The sequence below is a fragment of the Camellia sinensis genome, chromosome 6 (genome assembly GCF_055761805.1).
Source record: "Camellia sinensis isolate YWXY chromosome 6, ASM5576180v1, whole genome shotgun sequence".
NCBI classification, from domain to species: Eukaryota; Viridiplantae; Streptophyta; class Magnoliopsida; order Ericales; family Theaceae; genus Camellia; species Camellia sinensis.
The window spans coordinates 169340476-169356947 of NC_138966.1; the positions used below are offsets into that span (position 1 = coordinate 169340476).

The window sequence follows — 16472 nt, forward strand, 5'->3', positions numbered from 1 at the left end:
AAAATGAATCACACTAGGCATTTTAACTAACAAGTATTATATGCCTAGTGCATTGGAGATGCTCTAAGGTACTCATTATGTTTTCTATCAATAAATTTTTACATTTTCCAATAATAATGCCCCCGACTCCCCCCCTAAGAAAAAGAGTAAAAAGGGTGAAAGGCCTGAATCACACAAAATAATTCATAAATGGAGAGTCGGTCAACATGTCTGGCTGCCGGGTGAATTGAGAGAAAAAGGATAAATTACATGTACCTTTTTTGAAATTTGAGAAAAAATTTTTTTTTTTGACATAATTACATTGAATTTTTTTTGTTATTTTAATTTATACAACACTTAATTCTTTTTTCTTTTTTTTTAATTATCAATAATTTGTTGGTTATACGGTTGAATTTTTTTTATTATCTCTTTTATAGTAAAATATATATTTTATGTTATTTATTTTGTATTTTTATGATATCTGTGTTAGTTTGATACATTTAATCTTATTAAAAAAATTAATATAATTATATTAAAATTATAAAATTTAATATATTTTTTTTAAATTTCAAAAAAAGTCATTGTAATTTATCCGTTAAAAAAAAAAAAAAATTGTAAAGGACAATTGTCTTGTTTTGATTGTTTGAGCAAGAGATGCGTGAAGAGAAGTGAGGAGAGCACTAATGTATGCACGAGGTGATTGAGCAGTTTTATTTTATTTTTATTATTTTAAAGATCAATAAAGAAGTAATATTTTATGACTAATAATCATTCAACAACTGGGTGGAGAGAGAGAGGAGAAAACAAATATGATATTAAATTTTGCCACAACATTTAATGCTTTATTGAATAAACTATAATAAAGTGACATTCATAAAAATTATAATTTATTTTCGATTGCCACTGTCTTTATTGATATGAAGTACACCCACTTACCATTATTGTAGTAGTGTAAAGTAAACAATAATAGATTTAATATTGCAAACAATGGTTCCACCACTGCAGATTCCATGGTATATATTTGATTGACTGGGCTAAAAATTGTGTGGACACATGTTTTTCATGAAGATCACAAAGTAGGTTTTGCAAAGTAGGTAGAAATATGTTTTAAATTCGATTTCTGCAACCCCTACTTTTTCAATTTCTTTCATGCTTTTGTTTTTATTTTTATTTTAATTTTTCTTCTGCTTATTTTTTCTTGATGTGCTCTAAAGTGAAAGGCAACATCACTCTCTCATCCCTCTCTCTCTCTCTCTCTGCCGTTTGAGATGTGGACACAGCATGGGATTCTTTGAATTCCTTTTTCTGGTATGATTTGGCGCAAATCTTCTTATAACACAACACAATTTTGATAAAAGAATAAGATACAAAGATATGGCCCAAATGATCCGCGGTAGATAAGAACAAAGAGAACCTCACAAATAGAATTTTTCTTTTTTGTGAGGAGACTTATCTTCTAATAAAGTTATTGGTGTAGAAAACTCATCCAAAAAAAGTGACTTGTTGTTCATATTCAATTTTTATATGATAGAATTTGCACTTAAAATAATTTTAAATTACATAATTTTTTTTGAATATATTTTAATAAAGTTTATAAATTTCTAGCATTGATGCCATATAATAGACCCATCATGTGACTCAATTATTCACCATGGGGGGGTTTGTTGTGTTGATTGGTGAGGGCTATTTTAAATTCAAATAATTCAATATCATAATATGTGAAAATTTAAGTTAATATGATATTAGCACCCACCTAATCAGATAACACATGTTTTAAAAAAATGAGCAATTTATTCTCAAATTACTTGGGAGCACTAATGAACCACTAATGAGGTGAAAATTCAAAAAAAAAAAAAAACATGAGCAAAACATTCCATCACGTAAGATGCACACCACTTTAGAGCTATTAGTGCTCCTCTTTTTAATGCTCCCACTCATTTTTAATTTTATTAATATATGATCCAATGTAATGATACTTTAATCACTTTACTTTTTACATTTTTACTTGATGAATCCTATAATGCCGACAATTTAAATAGTAAGCGAAGGTGGACCCCAGATAAGTGAAAGTTTGTAGTGGCTTCATGTCAATCCCAAAAAAGTTGGGATGCTGGTTCACAAAAGCAAAAGCAACAGCAATTTTAAAGCAAACAAAAGCATGCTCTCCTTTCCTCTCTGTCATGACTGAGTGCTTTTTATAAGGGACCTAGCTCTCATTTTCAAATTCAATCATACCCATATGCAAAGAAGGAAACAGAGTAACTAGCAAGAAGAAGAACTTTGTAGTTTCTAACATGTAAGTTCTATGTTGTTGTAAACATTTTTTTAAAAAAAATTTAATTTTAATTTCATGAACTACACTTCCTTCATCTGCTACATCTTTTTAATTTAATTTATTTATATTTACATATGGTGAAGCATGTAGACACTTTGCACAATCCTCTGTTTTTAATTTTATTTTTTTATTTTGGTTAACAAATTTTATTTTTGTTGATTTTGTTTTGACAGAGTTTCCACTAATTTTATGAGATATGGTGCCCAATTCAAGAGTTGAAGATCATGTCTCCCTTCATTTAGACGATAAGCTTACTCACCTGTCTCATAGGCACTGTGAATGTAATATCTACAGAGTGTATGATCGACTTCGCAGACAAAATGAAAAGGCTTATGAACCAGAAATACTGGCAATTGGCCCATATCACCACCATAAAGCCAACAGAGTGATGGAAGACCACAAGCTATGGAATTTGCAACAACTTCTTAAACGAAGAAATGAGACGAGCGTGGATAGATACATCGTAGCCATGAGAGGTTTGCAAGAAAGAGCACGTAGATGTTATGCAGACTCTGTAAGCCTTAATAAAGACGAGTTTGTGGTAATGATGCTTCTCGACAGCTGTTTTATCATTGAGTTATTTCGCAAATTCACCATCACAAGTATGCAAGATGGGCATGACCCTTTGTTCAAAATGGAGTGGATCCACCATATCATATGGCGTGACTTATTGTTATTTGAAAATCAAATTCCATTCTTTATCCTCGTACAATTGTTTGAAATGACCAAAATTCCAGACCCCCGAGACAATATCATTGATTTAGCCATGCGATACTATTATTGCACTAGGGAATATTACTATTACTCTATATTGCCCAGTCCTGAAAAGATTTTAAAACCTTCCTCTTTGGTTTTACCCCATGACGTGAAGCATGTTCTTGACCTAGCACACCATGTAACCTCTCATTCGTTTGCAAAACTGCTCGCACAAAGAAATCTTGGAAAGAAGGAAAAGAGATCGGAATTCATACATTGTGCCACAGAGCTGCACGAGGCGGGGATTAGATTCAAGAAGGCTAATCATAGAACTCCTTTGCTCAATATAAAGTTTGTAAATGGGACACTGGAAATCCCACAATTCACAGTTGAAGAGAAGACCGAGTGCCTTTTTAGAAATATAATTGCGCACGAGCAGCATCTTCAAGATTCGAACCCTAAATATGTCACAGATTATTTGACTTTCATGTTTTGCCTCATCAACTCGTCCAAGGATGTCAGCTTGCTCCGTCGTAATGGAATAATCAATAACATGTTAGGCGACGACGAAGCTACTTGCGCTATGTTTACCAAAGCCTCTACTTGTGTCTTTGTGTCTCGCGATGGCTTTTGTTACTCCGAAGTTTTCAATGATATCAATGAGCATTGTGGACGGCGTTGGAACATATGGACTGCAAAATTAAGGCATAATTACTTCAATAGTCCATGGACAATCATTTCGTTTCTGGGTGCTGTTGTGTTGCTTCTACTCACTTCGACGCAGACAGTTTTTACCATGTTTCCTTTCTTTCATAAGTCCTTTCTTTCATAAATGTTGAACCAAGTTATTGTTCTTGATTAATGAAAGAAACCGTTGTGTTTGTGTAAGATTGATCAGTAGATTATTGTATGTACAATTGTGTCGTTTGAAAAGTTGCATAGGAAATTCTTCCATCCACTAGTAAGATACTAACTCACTTGCCTGGACAAATTTTCTGGTGGGTTTTTCAGAAAGAGAGGAATGGGGAGATGGCGCAAGAAGAACGTTGACTGGTTAATTTGTGGAAAAATTAAATCAGTAGTTCTTGTACATTATTTTTTGTGTTATTTAGTCTCTGTAATTTCAATGCATGTCATATGCTTTTATAATCAAAATTATGAAGTTGTTCAACTCAATGAGTTAACTTTAACTAACTTAATAATCATTTTCTTTTAAAAAATCCTAATCAACGTTATCAATTGAATCAAATTGACACAATCTAAAATTAATTATCAAAATAAAATTAATTAAAATTAGGAAGATAAAAATAATATAAAAGGCAAAATATAGACACTGTCTCCACTTCAAAAAAAAAGTGAAGACTAACTTTGACAGTCAAACAATGTATGACTCTATGTTAATAGGAAATACGAATGCGGCTTGATTTTTCTTATATAGAAAGTGCAAAAGGCAAGCCAAGCACATTCAATCAATGTGGGGTAGGCCATTATAGTGATTTTTTTTTTTTTAATTCGTGATTAATGTGTGCTTCTTAAAATAATTTTCTTACTCCATCACTAATCATACCGGTTGTAAACTAAGCCATGGATCAACTATGAACTGATCCGTATCACAACCAACATATACGAATACGATACTCTTTCGCATCGATAAACCAATGTATCTGTAGTGGGGAAAAAATCGATCGTTATGGGTCGATTTGTAAAATCACGCAGTATATGCATTTTTAATGAGGTAGTGGTAGTGGACCAATTTGCTTCTATTAATTGGTGGCGCATGGATATTCATAATGGAGTTTTTATAGCCAATCAGGTGAAAAGGGTTTGATTTTAAAGCTGGATTTTTAAAATACATATATGATAGCATGGGATAAAATAAAAGTGTGTCCGAGTTTAGATTTATTGCCACCGTGTTTAGATTACATATTTAGATAAATATTTAAAATAATAAATAAAATATAATAATATTTCATTTATATTTTTCTTTTTTTTTTTAAATTCGGTCACCTTCAAACGAGTTGCTTTGGTGGGAAGACTTACTTTTAAAGTCATGAAATGAAAGGTATATTTGTTTCATTATTTTAATTATACCGAAAAGTTTTTTTTGAGGAATGAGTATTTTATTACTAAAACCAAGAAAAAATTGTCACTCAATTACATTAATGTTTCCTATGGTTGCTTGAAGACCTATCTATGTATTGATTTCGTTGATCAACTGATTTTAACTTGAGTTATTGATTGTCACTCATATGCTAGGGACCTATTTGAGCATTTAAGAGGTCTATGTAGAAATACTTGCAATTAGCATTGATGTGTCCTTATTATTGTGGGCTAATTAGAAATGTTTTGGTTATGTTTGGTTATGTATTCCAAACGTATTCTTGTCCACTGATTTGAGTGTAGTATTTGTTTTGAGCTTTTAAATTATAATTTCACACTTACTTTTGAAAACTCCTTTCCAGGGGGGAAAATTTGGCTAACCCGGACGTTCGACCGGCTAACCCAAACAGTGTTCGGTTTTTTTTTTTTTGGCACCTGTTATTTTTATATAGTAAATAAAAAATATTTTCGGAATTAATTAAATTTTTATACGATAGCTTTTAATAGAATTTTAAGTTGTGTGTTCGGTTATGAGTTGTAAATTTTTTAATCAAATAACTTTTCTAATTTCAAAAACTCAAAACTCCCTCCCAAACTCAATTCAAAACTCATAACCAAACAAATTTTTTTAATTTCCATCAAATCCTATTGAAAATAAGTTTTGGTAAAATTATCGCTAAAAATAATTTTTTTGTAACAATTTTTTACATACGTCGCTAAAAATTGACAATTAGTGACTTTTTTTTGTCATTATTTTTATAAATTGTCGCTAAAACTTACAATTAGTGACCTTTTTTATGACAAATTTTTTTCATAGAACCTATTAAACAATAAGTCCACTTATTAGGACCTACGCGTAATACCTGTAGACGTCCCCGAACGTCCCAGGAGGATGAATCCCGTTTTGTTCATTGGGCTCACTACAGTTCGGACTCAAAAGTCACGATCCTGTATCTAATCTCACAGAGTGCAACGCAAGACCGATGAATCATCAAAGAGTCCAAATCTGGCAAATCATTTTTGAAAACAGATTTTTTGAAAGAAATGCCAAACATGGACTACTTTGCCAGATATAGAGTCGCCACCTAAATGTTTTATTTTGGGAAATTTAGGAAACCCTGACTCGTTGCCTAAGGCCACGTGTCCGTCATCACCAAAGTTGTCTCGGCTCGGGAACTTGGGTACGATTCGGGAAGGTCACTTCGTGAGCACCCCCGCTCGACCGATCAAAGATCGGCCTCTACTAACCATGATATCGAGTTTTGAAAACATTATGCGTTCTTATTCCGGTTATTAGCCTAGATTTACTACGTGATGCGCATAACATACAAGTATAGACTAGATCGCCTGAATTGGAACAACACATCTCATGTTTGTTTATTTTGAAAATGGTTTGATGGTGCTACCCGCAAGTAGGCTAAAACGTGGATTTGCCACCCTCAGGTGGGCTTAGAAGATATGGTTTTGCCACTAGCTAGTGGGCTTAAAACTCACAGTCAATGCATTATTCCAATTCAGATAATCCAACCTTCACCCACAGGCATTCAGGCAGATATATCACATAAGCAAATAGCCTCATGGTAAGCATGCTATCATGACAGTCACTCACACATATGCAAGGATGCTAAAGCATAAATACTTACCGAGTACTTCAAGCCAAAACAGAAGTTATGTTAGAAATCCATGCATGATCCTAACTATGCTGAAATGCCTAATGCAACACATGCAAAAATGCAACTACAATAGACTCGGCTATTCTAAGAATGGCATATGAAATGCAATAACTGATACACGTATTCAACTTGGAATTGAAATATAATGCAGTTAGTATGATGCGCCGAGCCCGGTGCATGCAAGACAGATGAATGGATGCAAACATGCGAGCATAAGTATGTTAATTGAAACATGCCCTAATCTAACCATCATAAGCTGATAAATAAAAGGGAGAAAGACGTGGGGTTGGAAGGCATACATCGCACACACGTAGACTTATTACAATTGTGCTCTTGCTCGGAGGGTCCGAATAAATAATTACAGTCCGAATGAATAATTAAATATTACAAAACCCTAATTAATTAACAAATTAACTAGGAAAGCAATAAACTAGTATGCAAATTCATGGACCGCCTCAGCTCTGTTCCGAATGATGAAAGATGCATGCATGCTCGAGTCGCATCGTCGGGAAATTCCATCGCGATGCCTCGTCTTGCCTTTGTTTGCAACTGATTTTAGAAACTTGCACAAAGCTCCAGAAGGCTGAAACTCCACCTTGGGAAGGCTGCCGACCAGGTATTGGCTTGGGAGACACCTGCCGACCACCCTTTGTGGTGGAAACCAAAAAAGGTGGCCGGCCTGCCAGAAAACCTGGTCGGCCGACCACTTTCTGTCCCTGGATCCTGGTTTTTCCGCAACAAAGGCAAAAGGAAGAGAAAGCAAGGTATTTTCAATATATGTGTGCAAGACCACTCTCCCTGTCCTTGCACAAGCTCAAGGGAGTGTAAACCTTGATCCTCGTGCCACCAATCACGCATCTCGATGCATGATGGCCGAGAAGTCGAATTGCACGACTCAATGGAATGAATGCAAGTATAAACACAACAAGGCTTAGACTCCATCATGGTTAATCCGGAGTGTCGGAGACCGGGAATTGAGACACGTTTCGTCACTTTGAGTACGAAACGTCCCTCGTTTCCCTTATTTGGGCTAACTCCTATCCCAAACACAATGCAAATGAGATGGCATACACAATGCGACTAACATACAACCTAGCATAGGCAATGCTATGGACTAAAATGGCATACACAATGCGCGTGATGTAACATGGCATGCACAATGCTCTAACATGCAACCTAGCATACGCAATGCTATGGACTGAAATGGCATACACAATGCAAGATGGACTTACACCAATATGAGTGAACCTCAGCCACACTCACATCAGTGGCCATATGATGGAAATGAGACAACCGAAACACATGCAAACATGCATGATGCAAGGGACCGATCCTAAGGCATCAAATGCCACTCTATCAAAGCATGGCAAGAGATGAAAGATGGCATACAAACATGCAATTTTCAGCTCTAAAATAAGATGCTCAATGGTCCCAAATCATGGAAACATGTCACCCAATGCACGAAATAAGCCCCGAAACTCAAAACTAGGCAAATGCATTGAACCACAAGTATGCAAAACAAGCATTATTTGACCATGAGGCATTAAAATAGAGCCAAGGCAGTCCTAAACATGCACCAAATCAGTTCTAAGCATGGCCAAAAAGTGCTAATATGAAGGGCTAAAACAACATGCAACATAGGCTAGTAAGCATGGTTTACATTACATATATATGAAGCACAAGGGAGGTCACCAAACCAGCCAAAAATAGCAACATGGTATGCTAAAAGATACCCAAATAACTACTGAAACTCAGTCAATGCATGCAAAAATGATGGGCTCCTTTGGAGGGCCATGCAAGGGGTTGTTCCACACCTGTATCATGGACACACCAAATGGAAAAACCAACTCTGGAAATAGGTTATGAGGGTCCTAAAACCCACCAAAAAGGCCCTGGAATGGGTCAATGAAGCATGCAATGAAAGGTCCCTTTGAAAGGCCTTGAAGATGATTGTTCTACACATGCATGAGGGACACAAAATATGGCCAAAAGGGCTCTGGAAAGAGCTAAGGCAGACTTTAAAACTCACCAAATAGGACCTGAAATGTGACTTCACAACATGCAAGTAGGGGCCCCTTTGGAAGGCCAAAAGGGCCAACAATCAAGACAAGGAGAGAGGGGGTCACCCTCCTCTGATTTTGGCTCTCAAAAAAGTATGATAGCCACTGAAAATCCACTGGATTTTAGTGGCTAGAAGGCCAAACAAAGCATGCAACAAAGGCCTAGATGCAAGGCTCAAAACAAGATGCAAACAAGCATACAAGGGGGTAGATGACCCCCAACAAAAAAATTCCCTTAATCAAACTTCAATAGGGGCTCAAAATAAGACTTTTTTCAGTTTATGACAAATCTCGAAAATGCTTGCAAGTAAGGCTAAGTGTAGACACCCCATTTTTGACCGTCCTCAAGACTTGGACGTCACCGTTTGAACACACGGTGATCTTCCATGTTTGTGTTCGTTTGGAGTTCCCGGAAGTCTCGGCTCGCGTGCCTTGCCTCAGGATCTCCGAACTCGACCGTTTAGTGTCTGGTTTTGCACCAAACACTTGCATCTTGCCCTTGAAGGGCAAGGTGGGGCTTGTAGACCATCCCCACCCACCACCGGCATTGGCTAGAGGCCACCGGCTGGTTTTTGCTGCCACCGGCAATATAGTTTGCCGGCCGGCACTCTTTGTTGCCGGTCAGCACTCTTTGTTGCCGACCGGCACTCTTTTTGGCTAAGATGGCATTTTTGGCCGGCCGATTGCTGTTCATCTGCTTTTGCAGATATTTTTAGACAGCTGTCTTGCTTTTGCTCCCCTCCATACACGTGTATGGAGGGATCTCCCTCTTGAAAAGCTTGTCTTGTAAGCTTTACAAGAGAGATAGATAGAGGCTCTCTCTTTGAGGCTAGGAAGAGAGAGTTTAGACATTTTAGAGAGGGAAAAACACAGAGAGAAGCTCTGGTTTTAGGGTTTGAGTTGCATACATATCCTATCTCTATATTGACTCTTGTGTGTGTTTTAGTCCATACTATTGCACACAAGCACCTAGTGTTTCACCTTCCTCTTGAAACTAGGGTTCTAAAGGCTTATCCTTGAGTTTCTTGACTGGTTTGGAGCCAAAGGAGGCCATTGGAGCACCATTTGTGAAGAGGTCTACAAGGGTGAGAATCTAGTCCCATTTTCCCCCTTTTTTGCATTGATTTTATACCCATCTTAGAGCTATTTTTGTGCTTATTGTATAACATAAAAAAGTTCTTTTTTTAGGCCCTCTTTATTGTTTATTAAGAGTGTTTTGTTGTTTAAGGGTTGTTGACCACCCTTAGGCCTTAAAAGGCCTCATTTTGAGCCATTTTGTGCTAGCTCCGGGATTTTGGTGTTGAGGTCTCTTCACCACTGAAATCTTGAGGGATTTCAGTGGTGAAGACGATGCTTTGAAGTCCCAAGAAGGAGAGGGCCACCCCCTCTCCTTGTTGTCCGTGAAAAGGACATATTTTGGCCTCTTAAGGAAGCCTATGCTTGAGTGTGTGTTGAGCATGTTTGGTTTGTTTTTCATGCTTATATATCCATAATATAACATGATTTCAAGTTGGTTTTGGAACTCCATGCATGCTTAGCATAGTTGCCATGTAATGCCTTGTTTATGCCTTAATGTGCCTTAGGTTGTTAGCCTTTGTTGGAGCATGTTTTAGGCTTAGTCTTGTGAAGATTATGTGCTTATTTTGCCATGTTCTAGGTCTGTCCATAAGTGTTTGGGTCGATTTTAGCATGCATTATATAGCTCCTTTGTATTTGGGCTTGTTAGCCTTGAGCATGTGCGTGTGTAGCATGCCATCTTTGCATTGTTTTGGTGATTTGGGATCATTCTATATGCCATTTCAGTCCCATTTCCATGCTTGTTTGATTGCCTTGCATGCCTCTTTATTGCTTTGGAAGCATGTGTTGCATGCTCCTTGTTTTGACCATTTGTGCATGCCTTTGTTTTGAGCCATTTAGATGCCATCTAAGTGGTCCTTCGGGCCTTATGTTATGTGCTAAAACTCTGTTTTGGGTCAATAAGCTCATACCATATTTAGTCTTGCAAGTGTATTTCAATGCTCCTTGGATTTGCTTTGAACACTTAGACTATTTGTTGCATGTTTAGCTTGATTTGTTGCTTGGTTTGGCACCATCCTAACATGCATTTTCAATGCTTATGTTGCATGCTAATTGTCCATGATTCCTCCTTTCAAGTGTGCTTGAATGTTGTTTGATTTGTGCTTAAGTGTTGGTCCTTATGTGCATATGTGTGTGCATGCCATTTAGCCCTCACTTTTTAGCACTTTGGCTACTGTTTTAGGCCTATTTTAGAGCTGCCTAATTCATGTATAAGTCCACCTTTCCATCTATTTGCATTGCCATATGTATGCTTGTATGCTTGCATAAGTGCCTTGCCATGCCATGTTGCATCCTTAGCTTGTATGCCTAGGTTGCATTGCATCTTGCATGCATTCCTTGTCCCTTGACTTGGGTGATAGGGATTGGGAGTTTTGTTTGATTGGTTTGCATACATTTGAAATCAAAGTTGCATACTTGGTTCTTTGGGCCATCATGCATGGAAATGCGTGATTGGTGGTCCGAGAACCGAGGCACATGTCCCTTTGAGTCATTACAATGATAAGAGACATGGTTGGTGCATACATGCTTTGAATTGTGCTGCCATGCTTTGCCTTGCCCTCTGTTGCTGTGAGTTGCAGGTTCTGCAGGAATACTCTGCCGACCGGCAATGTAATGTGCCGACCGGCAACAATTTCCCTGCCGACAGATTCAATTTTGTGCCGATGGCCATACCACACTGCCGGTGACAATCTCAATCAGCCGGTGGTGATCCTCTCTGTCCAAGGGATCAGTCCTGAGGCTTTGACAGCCTCCAGAGGAGGAAAGGAAGGAAAACAGAGGCAGCCCATGCATGGTGGCGCGCTTCCCGAGGCGTTTTCCTGTTTTAATTAATTTATTTAATTTGTTAATTAAATTAGTTAATTTGTAATTTTAATTAGCTTGCGTAGTTAATTAATTTGTAATATTTATTCGGTCCCTCCGAGCGAGGGCAAATCTGTAATAAGTGTGCGTGGGTGGTGTGTATGTCTTCCAACCTCACTTCTTTCTTCCCTTTTACTTACCCGCTTTAATGGTTAGTATTAGGGCACGTTTAATTTAGCATACCCTATGCTATGCATGTGTGCATCCATGCATTTGTATTGCATGCATTAGGCTCGGTACATCACGCTAACTGCATCAATACTTCAATTCCCAAACTGAATACGTGATAATTGTGTATTTTCACATGACATGTTTAGGATAGCCGAGCCTATTCTAGCAACATTTTGTATGCGATGCATTAGGCACTTAACATGGACTTGGATCATGCATGTTTGCTAACAAGTTCTTTGTTTTGGCATGGAGTACTATGTAAGTATTTCCGCTTTAGCATATCGCATGAGTGTGAATATTGCCATGACAGCATGCTTAACATGTGGCTAGATGCTTATGTGTTAAACTGTTTTGAATGCCTGTGGGTGAAGGTTGGATTGTTTGAGTTGGAAAGACTCGTTGAAATCCGCATTTTAGTCTACTTGCGAGTAGCAAATTCCAAAACATTTTCAAAACCAAACGGATATGCAATGTTTATTTCCAAATTAGGCAATCTAGTCTATACTTGTTTGCTGTGCGCATAACATAGTAATTCTAGGCTAATAACGGGATAAGAACACATAACGTTTTCAAAATTGGATATCACGGTTAGTAGAGGCTGGTCTTCGGACCGGGCGAAAGGGGGTGCTCATAGCTGACCTTCCCCGATCGTACCCAAGCTCCCGAGCCGAGACAACTCCGGTGATGACGGACATGTGGCCTTCGGCACCGAGTCAGGGTTTCCTAAATTCCCTCATTTTAAAATATTTAGGTGGCGACTCTGTATCTGGCAAAGCAGTCCATGTTTGGCACTACTTTTTCAAAAATCTGTTTCTCAAAACGATTTGCCAGATTTGGACTCTTTGGTTCAGATTAAGAACCGTGACACAAATCGAGAGTCCGAACTATAGCGAGGTCCCCCCCCCCCCCCCAGCGGGCTTGTTACACTAAGATAGGAAGCAAAATAAGCCTACAAAGAGGGATGGAGCATACAAAGAGGTAGATGACCTCAAACAGAAAATTATCCTTAAACAAACTTCAATAGGAGCGAAAAATAAGACACTTTTAAGTTTAAGACAAAACCCAGAAATGCTTGCAAATAGGGCTAAGTTATGAAGCAAAATAATGCAAAAATGGGGGAAATGATGACTTACCCTTGTAGCACAGCAATGCAGCAAGTTCTGGACCAAGAAGGTGAGCCTTCAACCGCTGAAAAACAGCTCCAAGATGCTTGGATGGATGGTGGAGGTGTTGTGCTAGGAGCTGTGGTGTAATGGCCAAGAACAATGGAGTATTTGAGCTTGAATGAGAGAGATACGGAGGAGAGTATGTATATGCCTTGGCTAAATTTTCTAACCCTTACAAATGGAGAGGGAAGGTTTTTTTTATAGAAGAAGAGAGCCAAGGCTTCTTGGAGAAGCCTCAAGAAAGGGTCAAAGCTTATCAAAGAAGCTTAACCAAAAGGGTCAAGCTTCTCCTTGAATCTAAACAAAAGGATCAAATCTTCCTTAAGAAGACAAACAAAAGGCTCAAAATCCCGGAGGAAGGGTCAAGTGCTTCACAGCTGGCATAGCTGTGTTGCACTCAGGAAAGCCAAAAAGCAGAAGGCTGGCTGACCAGCCAAGGTGGTCGATCGACCAGGGGTCAAAAGGGTCAAGGTGAAATGCTGGTCGGCCATACCAGAAAGGTGGCCTCCCAGATGAGTAGAATACAGCTGTATGGTGGGAGACCAGAAATTGTGGCCCAAGAGTGAGAAAAACCAACTTTTTAGCAAGGTTCAAAAGGGTCAGGAAGAAAAGCTGGTCGGCCTACCCATATTGGTGGCCTCCCAGGTGAGTACAACACAATGGTGGTATGGGAGACCAGAAATTATGGCTCAAAAGTGAGGAAAACCAGCTTTCTGTCAAGAAAATCGGCTGGAGGAGAGAGAAAACAATTTTCAAAAGAATTGCTGGTCTCCCACCATCCTACCACCTTCCTAACAATGAAAATAGGGTCCATACCAAAAATGAACCCTAACCGATGCAAAACGAGGGTTCAGGGGCCAAAACGCGCAGCCCGAGGCCCCGAAAACAGGCTGTTAGGTACCGGAAGTGGCGTGCAACCACGAAGGTGGTCTCTCGGGCCACAGTGTCCCTCAAAAGAGAGGAAACAAGGTGTGTGCCAAAAACCGGAGCAAACGGAGGTAGTTAAGCGGTCCCGAACCGAGGCACACGGCTGACGGCTCCGAAAATCGGAAACTGGTCTCCAAACAGGAAAAATGGCCTACGACCATGAAACGTAGCCTACGGCCACTGAGAGATGGTCTACGAGACCTCTCCCTCCCTTCGGGAAGAGAAAATAAAGAAAACAAGACCTGGTTCGCAAACCGAGGCAAAGCACAAAAGAGCTCCGAAGTCCGGAGGCAAGGCTCGCAGCCGAGACTCTGAAACCTCAGAACGAGCACAATTTGCATCATCACCGAGCGCTCAATCGGTGACGTCTGAGTCTTAAGGTCGGTCAAAAATGGGGTGTCTACAGTACCCCTAATTCCAAAACTCCTAAACTCAAAATGCAACTCTATTCTCAAATCATATTTAGAAAACTCTATCAAATGCTACATTTGTTTTCATGTTTATTATCTCAGTAACACATATAAATTGATGTACTATTTTGTTAATTATTTTGAGGAAAATTCGATATTAATTTGACTATCAATATCATTCTTACATGGATCTTTCCCTGATTAGTGGTTAATTAATTTGACTATCAATATCTAGCATCGCCGAGCGTCTCGGCTTCGCAAACAAGTTCGTTTTTGTTTTTGTCGCAATCTTTTTAGTCTTCTCAAACAGGTTCTTTGTTATGTTTTATTTTTTTATTGGTTTAAATGCATTTGTAATTTCTAAAAAATAGGCAAATTTTGCCTCTTAATTAATTTGTGTTTTCATTTTTTAGGTTAGAAATTACTTAGAGAGATGCAAAATATGGTAAAAGAATTCAAGGACTTTGTGTTTTATGTTTTTTCATTTTTTTAATATATGTAATCACAGTTAAATTTTTTTAATTAATTCCTTTGTATATAGTTTTGAACATTCAATTTTTATTTATGAAAAACCTCATTATTAATCACATATTTTGTTAGTTATAAATCACACATAAAAAATGTGATCCAAATGTTTATTATCATATGTAAAAAGTGTGATCTAAATGTTTATTATCACATGCATAACATGTGATTGAATTATCTTTTAATGACACTTAAAATGTGTGATTAAAAATGATTCTTTTTAATCACTGTTGACTTTTTTGGCTTTCGAAGGTTATTTTTGTAATTGTGAGCGTGCCAGCAAGGATCAATCAGTCCTTACAGAATGTTAATTGCCAACCAATTATCAGACGATTATGTTTTAGTTCTTTCAACCTCGATGAAGATGACTTTTACTGGTGGCTTTGTTTAGGAGAATTAAGCAAACAATGATTAAACGAAGAACAATTGCAGTATTTCATTAAGTAAAACGAAAGATTTACAATGATCTAATTCAGCCTCGTAGAGTTTACAGCAACAATCTACTTGAAACTACTCCTATGAACGAAATGTAGTGCAAGAATTTGAAGTACAGAAAATGTAAAGAACAAGAAATATAAAACTGGAAAAGAAATGAAGTAGAATAAAACTAGTTTTCTGAATCTGAGGGTTTTTCTGGGGCCTTCTCTGGGGCCTTCTCTGCTATTTATACTTCTCAAGAAGAACCATCGAACTGCACTTCTAACTGTCGAATTGCTCCTCCATGATCGCTGATCATGTTACCTTATAATTAGCTCCACTATGCCAATACCTGCAGTTAGGCTTCCCTCTTGATTTTGAATTTAAATGTGAGTAACCGTTGAAATCACATCACTTTATATCTCTTTGCTGATCCAGTATTACGCAGGTCTCATGAAAACCAATCTTAACTGTCACGTGTACGATCATGATCGAAGGTTTGAGTTGTCTTGCCGTATTACCCTCAACTTGTCACGTGTTGAATTATAACTGGCTTATACAAAATATGTAGCCAACATTACCCCCCACACTAATATACCCAGTACTTGGTGATATTAGTGGATCAAGGTCTTTTATCCACATTTTAGAACGTGCATAGGCCTTGCATTTTTAAAAACACAACCGTCATTCATTGATAAACATTTGCATTAACTCTTCTTTGATTCCTTAAACAAGCTCACTATCTCAGTATTCAAAAAGTCCAATTCAATGGATAAACAGACCTTTTCTTATCTCGATCAAGCATATGAAGAGTTGTTTGATAATACCGTTCGTCCTTGAAAGAATCTTCATGTATTGATTAGTCACCTTTACCCACCTTTCTATATTCAAGTCATGGAAGCGTTTGCAAATCATCAACTTTTGGACTACGAACACACTGTCCATAATCCTTTGATTCAGAAATTTGCAAATATGGACATGGGAAGTTCTTCTTCTAATCCACAATCTTCTGCATGGGATGAGGCTGTGGCTTCTTCTTCCTCTGGGGCTTCTGGCTGGAGAAGCTAGTCGAA

General features: G+C 37.9%; 1 protein-coding gene across 1 annotated transcript; it reads left to right on the forward strand.

Moving 5' to 3' along the window:
* Positions 1-2127: 2127 nt before the first annotated feature.
* On the forward strand, positions 2128-3898 carry LOC114307560 (UPF0481 protein At3g47200). The gene is made up of 2 exons (XM_082875297.1): positions 2128-2275; positions 2488-3898. The coding sequence occupies exon 2, from the start codon at positions 2511-2513 to the stop codon at positions 3840-3842; it is 1332 nt and encodes a 443-aa protein (XP_082731423.1). The 5' UTR covers positions 2128-2275; positions 2488-2510; the 3' UTR covers positions 3843-3898.
* The last annotated feature ends 12574 nt before the right edge of the window (positions 3899-16472 follow it).